The sequence below is a fragment of the Perognathus longimembris genome, chromosome 15, assembly GCF_023159225.1.
Source record: "Perognathus longimembris pacificus isolate PPM17 chromosome 15, ASM2315922v1, whole genome shotgun sequence".
Lineage (NCBI taxonomy): Eukaryota > Metazoa > Chordata > Mammalia > Rodentia > Heteromyidae > Perognathus > Perognathus longimembris.
In genome coordinates, this window is record NC_063175.1 from 1,386,148 (window position 1) to 1,403,257 (window position 17,110).

A 17,110-nucleotide genomic window follows, 5' to 3' on the forward strand; every position below is an offset into this window, starting at 1 on the left:
AAATTTAATAAAGAATTCATTTAACTCTGCTCAAGAGTTACAAATAACTGAACATTTTTTCCCAATAGAAGAAAAATGTCACAATATATCAAGTTTTAAAAAAAACAAATGAGGTTGGGGTATTGGTGGCTCACACCTGTAATTCTAGCTACACAGGAGGCTGTGTTCTGAGGATCACAGTTTGAAGCTAGCTCGGGCAGGACAGTCCATGAGATTCTTAACTCCAATTAACCAGAAGAGGAGGTGTGTGGCTCAAAGTGGTAGAGTGCTAGCCTTGAGCAAAAGAGCTCAGGGATAGTGCCCAGGCACTGAGTTCAAGCCCTACAACGAGAGAGAGAGAAAGAGAGAGAGAGAGAGAGAGAGAGAGAGACAGACAGAGACAGAGAGACACAGAGAGAGAGAATGAGAATATGAATAGCAACTGAAAAATAAGTGCATTTAACAAGAATTTTATTTCAATTATCCACAAAACAATATTACAATACTTTATAAAAATAATACATTTTAGCCTACCATTCATTATTCGTTTAAAAAAAAGTGTGTGCTAGATGGCTATTTTTGCCAATGTTTTTGGTAAGGGTTAAGTTCCACATTTAGACAATAAAAAACAAAATTGTTGGAAAACAATCTTCAAATGTACAAAACAGTTCATTGTTCTTGGCAATTAAAAAATACAAACCTAATACACATTAAGTTAGTGTTTTACCCTTCCAATGCAATCACTATTATAAGGAACTGCTTCATTCAGTTAAAAAAACTAAGGATTTAATAATCAGAATTAGTACATGAACATGATTTTGTTACCTTTTTTAAAATGCTTAGAAAATCTACCATATCATAGTTGATTGTAAAGCCCTTTGAACACTCATGTCACAGTTGTAGACAGTACGGGCAATAATGATGGCACTCTTCATAGGAGACCCTCTGGGAGAGGGTGCAACACTAAACAGGTTATAGGAAAAAAGAAGGATCTATTATTTTTGATACTGGAACTGTTGCCAACTTGCATGAAGTTCATTTGTTACATTTAAAATTGTTTGAACTGGAACATATATCCCATGGCAAAGAATTCTAAATTTAATAATAAAAAAAAATCAGTGCTACAGTTAAAATTCTAAGTTGAAATATGGAAGCCTCATATGTTTAAAAAACTTTGACTATAAAATAAGATATTTTAAAACATAAATACTAGACTTTTTAATCAGATTTAGTTTTTCCTTTGCTAAATTCTTAAACCAGTACTGCAGCTATTCAAATCCACATTTGGAATTTTTTTCTAAGCCAGAAACACCAGTCTTATTTTGTATATTTCACTTCTGAATTCCAAGTGGGCAAAAACTGCTCCCCCCTAAAATTAGCACTATTATTCAGAATACATTTTCCTTTCTAAATCAATATATTCTTAAGGGGTAAATGACACCCATCTAGAATAGTTTAAAAGTATATGAAGATTCAAATGGATTTGAAAACTGCAGTTTTACAAAGGTTTTGTATAAAAGCTGTTTAGTGTGAAGCCTTCGCTTCACTATTTTGAGATTAGCACTCTTTAGTGTGTTTGTTAAATTAGTTGTCTTAATTAAACTCTCAGAAAACAGCTGAGGAGTTTTGAGTGCCAACAAAGCTATTTGTCACCCTATGACATCAACACTAAGCACTATATTCCATCCCTCTATCTGTAAAACTTTCACATTTTCTTCTCTCCTATTTCTTTTAAATACATTTTCATCTCTCTATATTCAATACTAGCAAAAGTGCATTCAAGTCCCTGATGTGGTGTTGTTTTCTATTTGTGGCACCCATTCCCATAAGGACTCATTAGCAATATCTCACAGTACCAGGCATTAAAAAAAATGAGCTGCTTAAATGTTGGGTCTTAGTTTTCATGCTATCTAAAGATGCAATATTTCCCCATGGATTGGACCGTATAATTCATTTATATATTTCCTTTTAAAAAAATCAATGAAGCAGTATAAAAGATTAACTCAACTTTCTAGTTAGCTTTACTATTCTGAAGTGAACTAATCAGAAAATGCCTGAAAATATTTTTCTACTTTTCAGTTCCATACTACAAGTATGAGTACAGTGTGTTATATTTTTAAATTCCCTTGCTGAGATCTAACATTTAATCAAGGTTTAGAAATTGTTCATAATCATTTTTTTTGGCTTTGAAAAACCTTGGCCCATCCTTAAACCAAAGGAAAGTATATGCTAAGAATGCATATTAGCTGTTTAACATTAAAAAAAAAAACTTTTGAGAATAAATGCAAGCACTTTTTAAAAAACTGGAATGGAATTATTTGGTCCCATGAAGTCCCTTAATTTTAGATATTACTGTGGTGTAAATTTTTACCTCTCAAGTTTTTCCTAATAAAAATAAATAATTTTAATATCGGTGAGCATAGGGAAAAAGAAATGATTATAAGCAGTAGCCTTACTGCTCTCTTACCATGCTCTCACTCACACTGCCATCAATAACTACTTTCTCTGGACCCTGAAATAAGGTGAAAAATTCATCATTGGTACTTTAGAATTTAACACAGGGAAAAGTGGTTTTGTGCAACCATATCTGGAATTCCAGTTTACCATTAAAAACATGCAGAGTGAAGATTTTCTTCTTTCGGATTCCTGGATGTGAGGAACTCTACACAAGTTCTTTACATTTTGGCAGAGTTGTCCATATAAAACTGGCTACTTGGATTATAAATTTTCTCCTGGCTGGTACTGTGGCTCTGTAGCAGTGAAGTAGTCTTCCAAGAAGGACTGAATATAGTCAAATGTTGGTCTTTCATCAGGGTCCTTCTTCCAACACAGATTCATCAATTCATGGAGGGACTCTGGGCAGCCCTGCGGGCAGGGCATCCTGTACCCTCGTTCCACTTGTTCCAGCACTTCTCGGTTTACCATACCTAACACACAAAAGTCAGACATCACACACAATGGTCTTCAACACTGCCAAACACAGTATGTCTCCCAAGCACTAAATGATTGTAGGCATACTGAGTTTATTTATGAAGAAGATTCTTTCAAGAAAGAAAATTAAAATATAAGAGTATATCCAGAGAAGGAGAAAAGACTTAATTTTTTAAATAATTTTTTCAATTGACCCAAGCGTTTAGTTTTTTTTGGTTTTCTTTTTGTCAGTCATTGGGCTTGAACTCTGGGCTTGGGGGCTGTACCATAGTTCTTCAGCTTAAGGCTAGTGCTCTACCACTTGAGTCACAGAGCTACTTTAGTTTTCTGGTAGTTAACTGGAGATAAGACTTTCCTTCCTGGGCTGACTTTGAACCACAATTCTCAGATGTCAGCTTCCTGAGTAGCTAGGATTACAAGCGTGAGCCACCAGTACCCAGCAAGCTTTTAGTTTTAATACTCTTATTTTTAATACCAATGAGTATCGAGTACAATTCTGAGATAATGATGTTTTCTCATATTGCAACTTAACAATATAACCTCACTTGGGTTAATGGTGGCAAGATGAGGTTTGAGGAACTTTTTTTTTTCAAATTTTTATTATCAAACTGATGTACAGAGAGGTTACAGTTTCATACGTTAGGCATTGGATACATTTCTTGTACTGTTTGTTACCTCGTCCCTCATACCCCCCTCCCTGCTCCCCCTTTCCCTTTCCCCCCATGAGGTGTTGGTTCACTTAGACTAAACAGTTTTGCAAGTATTGCTTTTGTAGTTGTTTTTCTTTTTTTTACCCTGTGTCTCTCAATTTTGGTATTCCCTTTCAATTTCCTAGTTCTAATACCAGTATACATGGTTTTCAATATACTCAGATAAGATTACAGAGATAGTGTAGGTATAACCACAGGAAGGTGATACAAGAACATCATCAATAATAGAAGCTACAGATACATATGGGACGTTGAAAGTAGTTACAACTGTGATATAACAATCGTTTCCATAACATGGAGTTCATTTCACTTAGCATCATCTTATGTGTTCATAAGGGTATAGCTATTGGGACTGTTGAATGAACTTTCCTAAAAAGGAATTCAGAGCAGGAAGAATTCTAGTCCTGTTTTCAATGAGTATATGAACTATATAACTTTTAAGTCTTTTCTTTGAAACAAATTTCCTTATCTAATATGACCTATTTGACCCTTAAAAAAATTCCAGCTCTATTCTTTGTTCCTACATTGTTTCTTTCTTTTGTATTCTTCCCTTCCCTGCCACTGGTGGCTCATCCTAGGTTGTCATAGGTCGACAAAAAGTTCTTCAAGTTCTCCAGACATTTTCAGGGAGCCAGCAAACTCACAGCTTTTCCTAGTTCCCATACCCCCTTTTCCTGACGTGTCAGGCTATCCCTCCTATCTCCTGACTTTTGATTTGTTTTTCCAGTCTTGAAGGCTTGAACTCAGGGGCTGGGCACTGTCTCAGAGCTTCTTTTGATCAAGGCTAACAATCTACTACTTGAGCCACAATGCTACTTTCAGCCTTTTCCATTTATGTAGTACTGAGGAATCAAACCCAGTGCTTCATGCATGCTAAGCAAGCACTCTACCACTAAGCCACCATTCCCAGCCATCCTCACATCTTAAACTGTCAGCATTGAGATTTTTCCATAGGTTATGGTTCTATTAAAACAGTACTAAGGGCTGGGAATATGACCTTGTGGTAGAGTGCTTGCCTCGTATACATGAAGCCCTGGGTTCTATTCCTCAGCACCACATACATAGAAAAAGCCAGAAGTGATACTATATCTCAAATGGAAGAGTGCTAGTCTTGAGCAAAAAGAAGCCAGGGACATTGCTCAGGCCCTGAGTTCAAGCCCCAGGACTGGCAAGAAAAAAAATACAGTACAAAGAATTAAATTACTATTTTTATTTTTAGTTATGGTATTTATCATTAATAAGGGATTTCTCAAAACAGTTTTTTAAATAAGACTTTCTTTGGAGTCTAATACTTTAGAGAAAGTTTCTGAGATATTTGGGGGGATGAAATCTCTATACCATAAAAATACAAACCAGAAGTTGCTAGATAGAAAAAAGGACCAAGGTACTATTATTAATACTCCGTGAGGGCTTATTAAGTTTTTTTCCACTCATGTCTTTTTCCTTCTATTGTGTGCTTCAGTATTATTTTAAAAGACTGGTAAGATTAATCAACCTAAGCCCAAATCTACAAAATAACTTCCAACTGCTAATTAACTCTTATTTTTTTAATGCACTGAAACTGAACCTGGGGGCCTTGCACATACCAAGCATATACTTTATTTGCACATACCAAGCATATACTTTACCACTGAGCCATACTCAGTTTTAATTGCTAATAAACCCTTTCACTCAAAACATGGCCCTACAGAATTTTCTGCTCATGAGCATTATTTCATGCTACCAGTTATAAAAGTAAAATTTGGTAGAAAGAGCCTCTACTAGAAATGTTCTACCTTCAGAAAGAGTATTTTCTATGAGAGAACTTCCGAGTTTCTTAATGGGAAGAATCCCAGAAATAACAACTTTTTAGCACTTTGTTCATCAATTTAAACATTTCATTCTTGTTTGTATTTGCCAAATTTTGTTAGTTTCCCAAAATAAGACAAATCATTCTAGCAAACTGAGTAAGAACATGCAGTGATGGATCAGAGATCTGTGTGAATCCTCTTCAGTTATCAAAGACAATGATGACTAGGTAGTAGTATCTTTTCTTCTTTAATGACTGGCAATAAGGTAAGGGGAAGCAGGGGAAGGGGACAAAGAGGTTCAGTAGAGTAAAACCATGCCTAATGGTTTAGGCGCAATCTAGGTTTGAACCCAGGGCCTAGAGCTCTTTCTTGGCTTAATTTTGCTTATGGCTGTCACTCTACCACTTGAGTCATTTTTCCTCTTCCAGCTTTTTGCTGGCTAACTGATAAAAGTTTCACAGACTTCACTGGCTTCAAACCAGGATCCTCCGATTTCAGCTTCTGAGCAGCTAGGATTACAGGCATGAGCCACCAGTATCCTGTTAAGATATGCTTTTGATCTGAGAGAATAGTCTAGAAAAAAAAAATCCTTCTGAATAAGTCCTAAAGGAGAAAGCTGAGTTGAACATAGGACACAGATACCAGGTGTGCTTGTTTTACTACCTCAAAGATTTACAGTTTCCAAATGTCTGCTGTCCACCCATGTCAAAATGAGAACAAAAACTTCTACTCCTTACATTTCTGTTTCCAATATACTTTGCTAAAGTCACTGATAGTATAACCAAGAGCTAGTTAAACGCACACTTACCTGGATACGGAACTCTCCCCTTTGTTACTAGTTCTGTCAGTAGAATTCCAAATGACCACACATCAGACTTTATTGTAAATCGGCCATAGAGTGCAGCTTCAGGAGCCGTCCACTTAATTGGAAATTTTGCACCTAAAACAATATTAAGAATCTTAATTTGGTTTAAAAAATCCATTTGTGTAAATATAGTGTAAGCAGGAGTTTATATTGGTCACTGTCCCCTTTATGTGTTGTGTCAATGTCTTCAAACCGAGATGACATGTGTTGAAAATGTCTAAAATTTATACTAAGCTAAATTACAGTTCTTCCTTTTAAGAAATTCAGTAATATTAAAAAGAAAGTTGCTGGTGGGAAAAGAAAACCATCCAACAAAGTAGAAAGTAGAGGCACTACAGGCAAAAATATGGATTATAAAATCTTTTAACTCTGCTGGGTGCTGGTGGCTCACACCTGTGATCCTAGCTATTCAGGTGGCTGAGATCTGGATTGTAGTTCAAAGCCAGCTTGGGCCCTGTAAGATTCTTATCTCCAAGTAACTACTCAAAATCTGAAAGTGACATTGTGGCTCAAGTGGTAGATCGCTAGGTTTGAGCTCCCATGGCCCTGAGTTCAAGCCCCACAACCAAAAACAAACAAACAAAAACAAAAAACCCCAACCAACCAAACAAACAAACAAAAAACCCAAACTATAACTTTAACTTTTAGTGTCAGTACACGATAGCTTATTCCTGTGCTCCCAGAGACCCGGGAGAAATCAAAGGGACTATGTTTCAAAGCCAGCCCAAGCAAAAAGTTAGCAAGCCCTCATTTCAACAAGTAAAACTGGGTAGTATCACATGACTGTTGTCTCAGCTATGTAGGAAGCATAAATACAAAGATCACAGTGCAGGCTGACCTGAATATAAATGTGAGGCCCTATTAGAAAAATAACAAAAACAAGGAGGGCTGAAGGCATGGCCCAAGTGGAAGAGCACCTGCCTACAAAATTCTAGACCATCTGTTCAAATCCTCAGAACCATAAAAACAAACAAAACTGTTTTGTTTCAGAGATAGGGTCTTGTTAGTTAGCTCAGGCTAGCCTTAAATTCTAGATTTTCCTGTGTCAGCATCCTAAGCGCTGTGATTGTAAGTATGCACCATCAGGACTAACATCCATAGCTATGAAGTACAGTTTGGTACTCAGTAACTATAGCTAATTATTGTTGATAAAGACATACTCTGTTGAGTCCTAAGAGCTACTGGTAATTTTTTCCATCACTTATCTATTTTTTTTTTCATCAAGATGGAGTCTCCTCAACTTTTTTGTCCAGACTGCACTGAAACCATGATCCTCCTAGTCTTAGCCGCTTCATAGCTAGAATGATGGGCATATACCACTCCATCTTAAGATTTTATTTTCAGTCAGTCCTGGGGCTTGAACTCAGAGCCTGAGCACTGTCCCTGGCTTCTTTTGGCTAAAGCCTAGCACTCTACCACTTGAATCACAGCGCCACTTCTGGCTTTTTCTATATATGTGGTGGGTGAGAAATCGAACCCAGAGCTTCATATATGGAAGGTAAGCACTCTACCACTAGGCCATATTCCCAGCCCCAAGATTTTTTCTTCTTCTGATCTCAGACTCCCAAATAGAGTTTTCACTGTCATAAATACAAAAGAGTAGCAACTACAGTCTAAGTACAGAAAAGTAGTCACAATGGTCCTGGACTCTCCTATCAACTTTTTTTTTTTTTTTAAATACTGAAGACTGAACTCACAGCCTCATGCTTAGTAGGAAAGCAAGTGACAATGAATATGACACTGGAGTCATATTCCTACCTTTGTGACTTCTTTGATTGTCTGCATCAGCCCTGGATTTGTTACATCCAGATTTCCTATCACATGAGAAAAAATGACCACTGGATTGAAAGCAAGAAAAAAGGTATTTGGGTCTTAACTTTCCTTAGTCATAACTGCAGCATCAAGTGCTTTTCCAACTTGGGCCCAGCAGAATGGCTTGTGAAAAGAAGGGTAGAGGGAAGATGGACCTTTCTGCTATCAACAAGATGGTGACCTGAAAAAACACTATTGACATTCCCAAGTATACCCACAGAGTGGGCTTAAGGCAGTGTGCTCTTTAGGCATTCCAGATGTGTGGATTAGTAAGAAGATCAACAAAGTTGTCTGAGCCAAAGGTCTAAGAAATGTCCCCTATCATTTTGTACAGTTGTTCAGAAAATGAAAATAAATGTTCCCCAAATAAGCTCTATACTTTGATAACTTATGTTATCATATTCAAAAATCTATTGTGATGGAAGAGAAATAACCACAGAGTGTCAAATACCATTACAAAATTTCAAAAGAAAGGAGAAAGGAGACAGAAAGGAGGAGGGGGGGAGGGGGAGAGGGGGAGGGAGGGAGGGAGGGAAGGAGGGCAGTGAAAATTAAAGTGGTTCAAGCAATCCTGCATCATAGTTGCTTAGGTGGTAAAGATTGGCAATTGTGGTCTGAAGGTAACCTCGACATAAAAGTTCTCAAGAGTCCATCTCAATCAATAATCTAGGTGTGATAGTATGCTCCTGCCATGTAAGTGACAAATGGAAGCAGAGGTAAGGAAGGATATAACAGACTTAACTTACATTTAACCAATGTTAAAAGGGACATGGTTGTGTGGCTCAAGTGGTAGAATAAATGATTAGCATAGCAGTACTTGCTTACAAAAAGATCTGAAGGATGGGCTGGGGATATGGCCTAGTGGCAAGAGTGCCTGCCTCGTATACATGAGGCCTTGGGTTCAATTCCCCAGCACCACATACACAGAAAATGGCCAGAAGTGGCGCTGTGGCTCAGGTGGCAGAGTGCTAGCCTTGAGCAAAAGGAAGCCAGGGACAGTGCTCAGGCCCTGAGTCCAAGCCCAGGACTGGCAAAAAAAAAAAACAAAAACAACAAAACAAAACAAAAAACAAAAAGATCTGAAGGAGACATTCTAGCTAGAGGTAACTGTATCAAGGTAGGGAATGTAGGAAGTTGAAAACAAAGTAGTACTAAATCAAGGTTTATCAACTTTGACAATACTGGCCTAATGGCCATGGTTAAGTCTATTTCTTCTGTGCTGCCGGGGAGTTTAGCCTGTACTTTACATGATGTTTAGCTAATAGTAGTGTAAGAGTTGTCACAACCAAAAATATTTCTAGATATTTTTCCATGCCTCCTAGGGGTGGAGAGATATATTACCCATGATTGAGAATTTGTGACTTAGGGCAATGATTTTATGAAGTTGTTTTTAAAAAGGAATTAATATAGAAATTTTTATTTGCTGACATGCTAGAAGAAGAGGGCACTACTACTTGCTATTGTTTTTTGTGGTGCTGCAAACTAAATCTAGAGCCTTTTTCATGCTAAGCAAGTACTCTACCACAGAGCTATATCCTCAGCCCTATAACTTGATGTATTTATAATGCAACAGATACCCAGTCAAGTTCTTCCCTATAGGAAGTAACTATCAGAAAGCCACAGTCTGAAAGTAATTTTACCTTGTCTTGCTGTGTATTCATTGTCTTCAATTAATCTTGCTAAACCAAAATCTGCTATTTTGCATACAAGATTTTCTCCTACAAGAATATTAGCAGCCCGAAGATCTCGGTGAATATAGTTCATTCTTTCAATATATGCCATACCATCAGCAATCTTGGAAAGAAAACAAAATACTGAACATATAACACAAAGGAAAGCAGGAAACCATTTTTCTTAATGTCAGACATAACACTGAAAAACAAATCTGTTATTTTGAAAGATGACAGTAACAGGAAATTGGTATATAGTAGTGAAGATCTTGGGAAGTAGAGAAGAGTGGGTTGTAGTTTAAGGTCAGCCTGGGAAGAAAACTTTTCAAGACCTCAACTCACAGCAGGGTACACTGACACACATCTGTCATTAAAAACTATGTGGGAGGCCGCTATGCAGCTCAAGCACACACCTGAGGTGGAAGCGAGGCTATATCTTAAAAATAACCAGCAAAAGCAGGCACGGGTGGCTCATGCCTAACTATTCGGGAGACTTGAGATCTGAAGATATCAGTTTGGAAGTCCATGAGATTTATCTCCTCCAATTAACCACCAAAAAGCCAGAAGTGGCACTTGGGCTCAAGTGGTAGAGCACTAGCCTTGAGCAAAAAAGCTCAAGGATAGCACCCAGGCAGAGAGAGACAGAGAGACATGGTGTGGGAGGGGGCATAACTTGTGTGGTACAGTGCCAGCCTAGCAATCATCAGGACCTGAATTCAAACCTCAGTACAGTCAACACAACAACAAAAAGACAGTACAAACATAGTCTGGGGGAAAATTTTTTTTTTAAAAACCTCTGTAATACTAAAATAAAATCTCTAGTACTACCAAAAAAAAAAAAATCGGGAACTGGGAGCAGCTCATGTCTGTAATCCTAACTACTCAGGAGGTTTAAATCTGAGGATCACGGTTCAAAGCTAATCCAGGTAGACAAACTCAAGAGGCTCTCATCTTCAATTAACTACCAGTTGAAGCCCCAGGGCCAACATGAAAAACAAAAGAAACAAAACATCTGGGATTATTTAGAACCTCTGGATAAAATCCCACCAAGGTCCATATCAGGCATAATTTTGTATGTATTGGTGATAGAGGTATTAGCCACCGTGGAAGATGGTGACTGATGGTGTAGGCCACATAAATATGGCCAGTAATTTGTTTGTGTACAGCTGAAGAAAATGACTTTTTTGGTAGATACTGGAGTTTAAAGGCAGAGCCTCATGATCTCTCTTGGCTTTAATGATTATGATGCTCTATCCATAAAGCCATAACCCTTCACTTCTGGCATTTTCCTGGCTACTGAAGTTAAAAGAATCTTAAACATTATCTGCCAATGTTGGTTCTGATCCCTGATACTCTGATCTCAACTGTCTGAATAGCTAAGACTATAGGCATGAGCAACCTGTGTGTGCCCTTCTTCCCTCCTACACCCAATACTGAGGTTTGAATTTTAGGCACATCTCCCGCCTAATTTTCACATTCAATTAAAGGACTGAAAAAGGAAAGAGACAACCCAACAGAATTTTAAGAAGCACACAAAAGAGGTGTGCTGGTTCCCCTAACATTCAATGTCTAAAAGCCTTGAACTTAATGAAGGCATGGGATATCCTTGTCTGATAAGTAAGTTTCTCAGCATAAAGTTTCTCTGAACTTGTGAGGGGAAGTAAGAGTTGCAGAACCAGCATATCACATGAAACCAATAAAAGGCCCCTTGAACATTACTACCAATGGTAACAGAAACTGAACTTAGAAGAGTAAACAAAGGCTCACTGTTTCTTTTGCCAGTCCTGGGGCTTGAACTCTGGGCCTGGATGCTGCTCCTGAGCTTCTTTGTGCTCAAAGCTAGTGCTCTACTACTTGAGACACAGCACCACTTCCACCTTTTTCTGAGTAGTTTACTTAAGAGTCTCATGGACTTTCCTGAATGGGCTGGTTTTGAACCTAGACCCTCAGATTTCAGCCTCCTGAGTAGTTAGGATTACAGGAGTGAGCCACTGGTGCCCAGATACAAATGCTCATTCTTAACTGTAAACTGCCATCTTAAACTTTTATTTTGTACTATAGTAATAAAAAATTGAGCACATACTTTAGACATCCAATAAATTCTCTCTGAAATGACACTCATCTATCTTTACTTTCTTAAATTTGTCTGCTAAAATATGAATATAGACTTCCTATTTGTAGAAACATTTTCTAAGAGACCATGTGATATATCCTATAGCACCAGCGTAAGAGTTCTACAGCTGGTGAAGATTGGTTCTGCTGCTAAAAAAACCTATGCAAATTTCAGAGACTTCTGGTCTTCAGATACTGTTATCTGTAGTATCAGAAGAACACACTTGCTTATCTACAATGTTTCTTCCTCTTCTAAAATTCCGTTATTTCACTACATAATCTATTACAGATCCGTTAAGATTCCATATTTACTCTATGTATTCTACATTGTAGATATATACTTTCAATTAATATTGATATATGTATATGCAAATACCTGAGCAGCCATATCGACTAGTTGTGGAAGCTTCAAATACTTTCCATCTCCTTCCTTAAGAAAATCTAATAAGCTCCCTGTAAGAGACAAGATTATTGTGGAAAATAAGCAAATTTTATATTAAAATAGAAATAAATATATCTTCCATCTCCAAGCAAACTACTGAACAACAAAAACTTCTTGGCAGCTTTGAAAGTTAGGAACGATTCTGGAAAATAAAGAAAACCTAAAACTTCTCGATAACACAGGAGAAAAAGGAAATAAATGTACAACTCCCTTATCCCAAGAAAAACACCACCTGATTAGCATCCTTTTTCCCTTGTTTTTTTTTTTGTTTTTTTTTTGGCCAGTCCTGGGCCTTGGACTCAGGGCCTGAGCACTGTCCCTGGCTTCTTCCCGCTCAAGGCTAGCACTCTGCCACTTGAGCCACAGCGCCGCTTCTGGCCGTTTTCTGTATATGTGGTGCTGGGGAATCGAACCTAGGGCCTCGTGTATCCGAGGCAGGCACTCTTGCCACTAGGCTATATCCCCAGCCCTTTTTCCCTTGTTTTGATCAAGATTCTAATTTTGACTTTAAACATATAGTTTTAAGTCCTATTTTAAGTCAACCTGAATGAAGAATTCAGATAACTGGGACCATCCTGGTATCACTATAACAATGCAGAGGTGGCTAAACTAGCTGCTGTGGAAGTACTGAACTCAATTTTAGCAGAAGGCACCATGAAACAAGCAAAGTGCTATGAATGTAATGAAGTGAAAGGGCTAGGAATGCAAAGTCTGGTTGTTGCTTCTATTACCAGTTAAAAGTATACCTTGAACTTAGTCAAGAGAAAACATTAGATGAACCCAATTAAAGCCAATCTTTAAACCATGAACTTGGACCATAAAAAGTAGCAATGCTATGTGAAAAACAAAGGCTGAGGAACAGGTCCAGATTAAGAGACTAAGGAGAAATGAAAACTAAATGTAATACGTGGTGTGGTTATGGAATGGATACCAATCAAGGAAGTATAATTGGTAGACTGGTCAAGAGACAGAAAAATCAAATTTCAGGTGAAAAATATAACATAAATCATGGGCAGGATTGGGTTATGTATGACTTCGTGGCAGAGCAAGTACTCTGCACTTTCATGTTCCTCAGTTTGATCCTCAGCACCACATAAAGGAAAAAAAAATCATGAAACAACTAAACAACAAGAACAAAACCAACACAGAAAATTTATCCAAACAGTGGGGTTTATGTTAGAATACAGGAAGCAATGAGTTGGGATGGATTATAGGGGGTTAATGGCTAAATAACTGAATAATTAGAAAGACTTTTGTTACCTGTAACTTAAATTCTTCCACCTGGAAATAATCCTAAATTACTTGCCAACACTAAGAATTCCACTAAACCTTCCCAAATAAATAGTTCTTAAAATTAATATACAGAGATAAATGAACCATCAGCATTTTTCCATTTTATCTCTTATACTATAAATATTTTAATTATAATGTCTACCGTATCCTCCTCCCCCAACTCTTTCCTCTTCTAGTCCGTTCAGTGTACGCTTTCCAATAAGCTTACTGGACAGTTGTTTGCAAGAGAAACTCCCTCTAAAGAATAACAGGCACTTTGGGACATTCAGAATGTTTTAGCTATCCAATAAAAAGCTGTTAGTTGGTTTGCTAGTTTGTAATTGCTCCTATCACCACTAGGTGGAACTACTTCACTGGTCAAAGTAAACTGGAGAGGATGACATAATTCAGTGACTTAACTAGTCTGGTTCAAAACATCAATAGATAAATTTTAAGACATCTGATTCAAAATGGGTAAAATACAGTCAATTATCATATTCTATTACATTGATTCCTCTTCTAAAGTACCACTAGCCTAAAAATAAAGAAAATCATCACTATACTCTTTATTCTGGCAATAATAATACTTTGTCACCCAAGATCTGGGTTGAAAAGAATGGAGAAACTTCCATTGATAGTAGTGAAAAAAGGAAGCCTCTAGAAGTTCTGAGTACAGAGACTGTACTTATACGAAAATGATATGAAATGAATTCCTTTAACTTTATCTTACTTTTCTGTATGAGTCTTTCTCATTTTACTATTTTAATTCCATATGTTTACAATTTTTCACTTCACTACTTTCCATTTTCTTTAGTCAAATTTATTTTCAAAACAGATTCTGCCTGCTTAATTTCTTTCCAGTTTGTAATGTCCTCTGGAAAAAACTGAAAATAATCATTTTTCCATAAAGTGTCACATTTCCTCTTTTCAGATTCCTGTATAAAAATCCTGAAAGCACTAGCAATAAAATCTATGTGTAAAATTAGGCTTACTTTTTTTTGGGGGGGTGGGGGGAGGGGGACTGGCCCTGGGGTTTGAACTCAGGAGTTAGGTGCTATCTCTGAGCTTTTTTTTGTTTTTTTTTTTTGCTCAGGGCTAGTGCTCTATTACTTGAGTCACCTCCACTTTCAGCTTTTTGGTGGTTAACTGGAGATAAAAGAGACACACACACACACACACACACACACACACACACACACTGCCTAGCTGGCTTTGAATCATGAAATCCTCAGATCTCAACTTCCTGATTAGCTAAGATTACAGGTGTGAGCCACTGGCATCTGGCCATAGAAGCACTTGTAAAAAAAAAAGTTTTCCAACATAACTAGTCTTAAAAAAAAAACAAAAACAAAACACCCAACCCACCAGAATATACATACCTTTTGACATAAATTCAGTGACAATGTAAATTGGCTCTTCAGAAACCACAGCATACAGTGGAACAAGTTTGTCATGTCGTAATTTTTTCATTATCTGAGCTTCTTGAAGAAAAGCTTCTGGCATCATTGTACCAGGTTTTAGTGTTTTAATTGCTACTTTTGTGGTTCCATTCCATGTTCCTAGAGGAATAAAGCCTTTTACTACTTCAACATATGTTTTAAGGATTTCTGAGCAAACTTAAGTGAATAACAGTTAACTACTTAAACATATAAATTAGAATTTCAGGCTTCTTACCCATCCATACTTCACCGAAGCACCCTTGTCCTAGTTTAACCTCTAGTCTCAGAGATTCTCGAGGAATTTCCCAAGCATCTCTTGCTAGACCTTGAGTCTGGGGTTTCACAGTTGGACAGACAGTTGTTAACTTGTGGCATAAACCATCAGCATGCTCTAGATAAATGAATAAACTACACTGTAAAATGCATTACGAAATGAAGCTACATAAACATGTTGTATCACTGTTTTAAAATCTTGAATGTAGAAAAACAATGCAATGTTTCACCATTTTTATTCTAAAAACATAAACACACAAGGGAGTTGTCCTTAAGAAACAAAACAAATACAGAAGTGAAATGTTATAAATATATTTTTACATTATTATCTACTAGATACTATGTTCTACTATTGTATCAGTTCACTATATATATACATATATATATGTTACGTGAGGCTTGTAAAGTTATGAAATTCTTTCAAAATTCCACAATTAGTAAAGCCATGAAATTTAAATCCAGGTCTGTCTACTTCCAAAGGTTTGCTTTTGACCACTAGGATTTATTTATTTATTCCCCAACTATTATTATTTATTATTTTTTTTTTTTTTTTTTGCCAGTCCTGGGCCTTGGACTCAGGTCCCTGGCTTCTTCCCACTCAAGGCTAGCACTCTGCCACTTGAGCCACAGCGCCGCTTCTGGCCGTTTTCTGTATATGTGGTGCTGGGGAATCGAACCTAGGGCCTCGTGTATCCGAGGCAGGCACTCTTGCCACTAGGCCATATCCCCAGCCCCCCAACTATTATTAGTTACATAAAATTACCACTAATTTGTAACACTAAAAACCAAGGAAGAAGTTCCTTTAGAGATTGAATTGCAAATAGAGGAAACACAAACCCAGGGAACACAGATCTGTGAGGGCTTCACTTGTATACCTTGATTATACAATTGTATGAAATACTTCCTCCCGTTCTCATGAAGAACATCACACAAATTCACATTCTTACAAGGGCAATTATAAGTGATAACACTGGTTGGAGACATGTTTGATCAATGTCAAGATTGCTGATTGAGGGCTGGGAATATGGTCTAGTGGTAAAGTGCTCGCCTCATATACATGAAGCCCTGAGTTTGATTCCTCAGTACCACATATATAGAAAAAAACAGGGACAGTGCTCAGGCCCTGAGTTCAAGCTCCAGGACTAGCAAAAAAAAAAAAAAAAATTGCTGATTGACCTGGTAAGACTCAATTTTCAACAAGCTGTCATTGAAGAAGAGATTAATATGGAAAGTTCCTCTCTTGTAGTGCTATTTATCATCTGAAGAATTCCAGCAGCTACATCTATGTATCAAATAGGCAATGAAAAGTTTAAAGACGCAATACTCGGGCTAGGAATATGGCCTAGTGGCAAGAGTGCTTGCCTCCTACACATGAAGCTCTCAGTTCGATTCCCCAGCACCACATATATGGAAAACGGCCAGAAGGGGGGCTGTGGCTCAGGTGGCAGAGTGCTAGCCTTGAGCGGGAAGAAGCCAGGGAAGGTGCTCAGGTCCTGAGTCCAAGGCCCAGGACTGGCCAAAAAAATTTTTTTTAAACTTGGCTTTGTCTTCATATAATAGAGCATAAAGAAATAATTTTCACCTCTGAAATAATTCACCTACCTGTGTAGTGTTTCACCAATTTCTGTAGAGTATCAAATTGTGCTCTGGTTGTAATATAGTATCCACCATTGTCAAGTTTTCTAATTTTGTAGTGTTTCACATTGTCACCCCTTACTTCATCCCAATCACGAATAGAGAGGGAATAAGCACCTAGGAGTAAAAATAAACTCCTTTTTTATACTTTCCTCAACATAATTGCTCACGGCAATTTTC

The 17,110-nt window shown here is 37.4% G+C and overlaps 1 protein-coding gene across 2 annotated transcripts in view; it reads right to left on the reverse strand.

The window, feature by feature from the left end:
• Positions 1 to 433: 433 nt before the first annotated feature.
• Positions 434 to 17,110, reverse strand: part of Yes1 (YES proto-oncogene 1, Src family tyrosine kinase) — a 79,951-nt gene continuing 63,274 nt past the window's right edge. For both annotated transcript variants that reach the window (XM_048363603.1, XM_048363602.1), the window contains exons 6-12: positions 16,898 to 17,047; positions 15,258 to 15,413; positions 14,963 to 15,142; positions 12,246 to 12,322; positions 9,728 to 9,881; positions 6,219 to 6,350; positions 434 to 2,906 (exon numbers count right to left, since the gene is read on the reverse strand). In XM_048363603.1, coding sequence (XP_048219560.1) covers positions 2,698 to 2,906; positions 6,219 to 6,350; positions 9,728 to 9,881; positions 12,246 to 12,322; positions 14,963 to 15,142; positions 15,258 to 15,413; positions 16,898 to 17,047 — 1,058 coding nt within the window. In that variant the 3' untranslated portion in view covers positions 434 to 2,697. The remainder of the gene's footprint in view (positions 2,907 to 6,218; positions 6,351 to 9,727; positions 9,882 to 12,245; positions 12,323 to 14,962; positions 15,143 to 15,257; positions 15,414 to 16,897; positions 17,048 to 17,110) is intronic.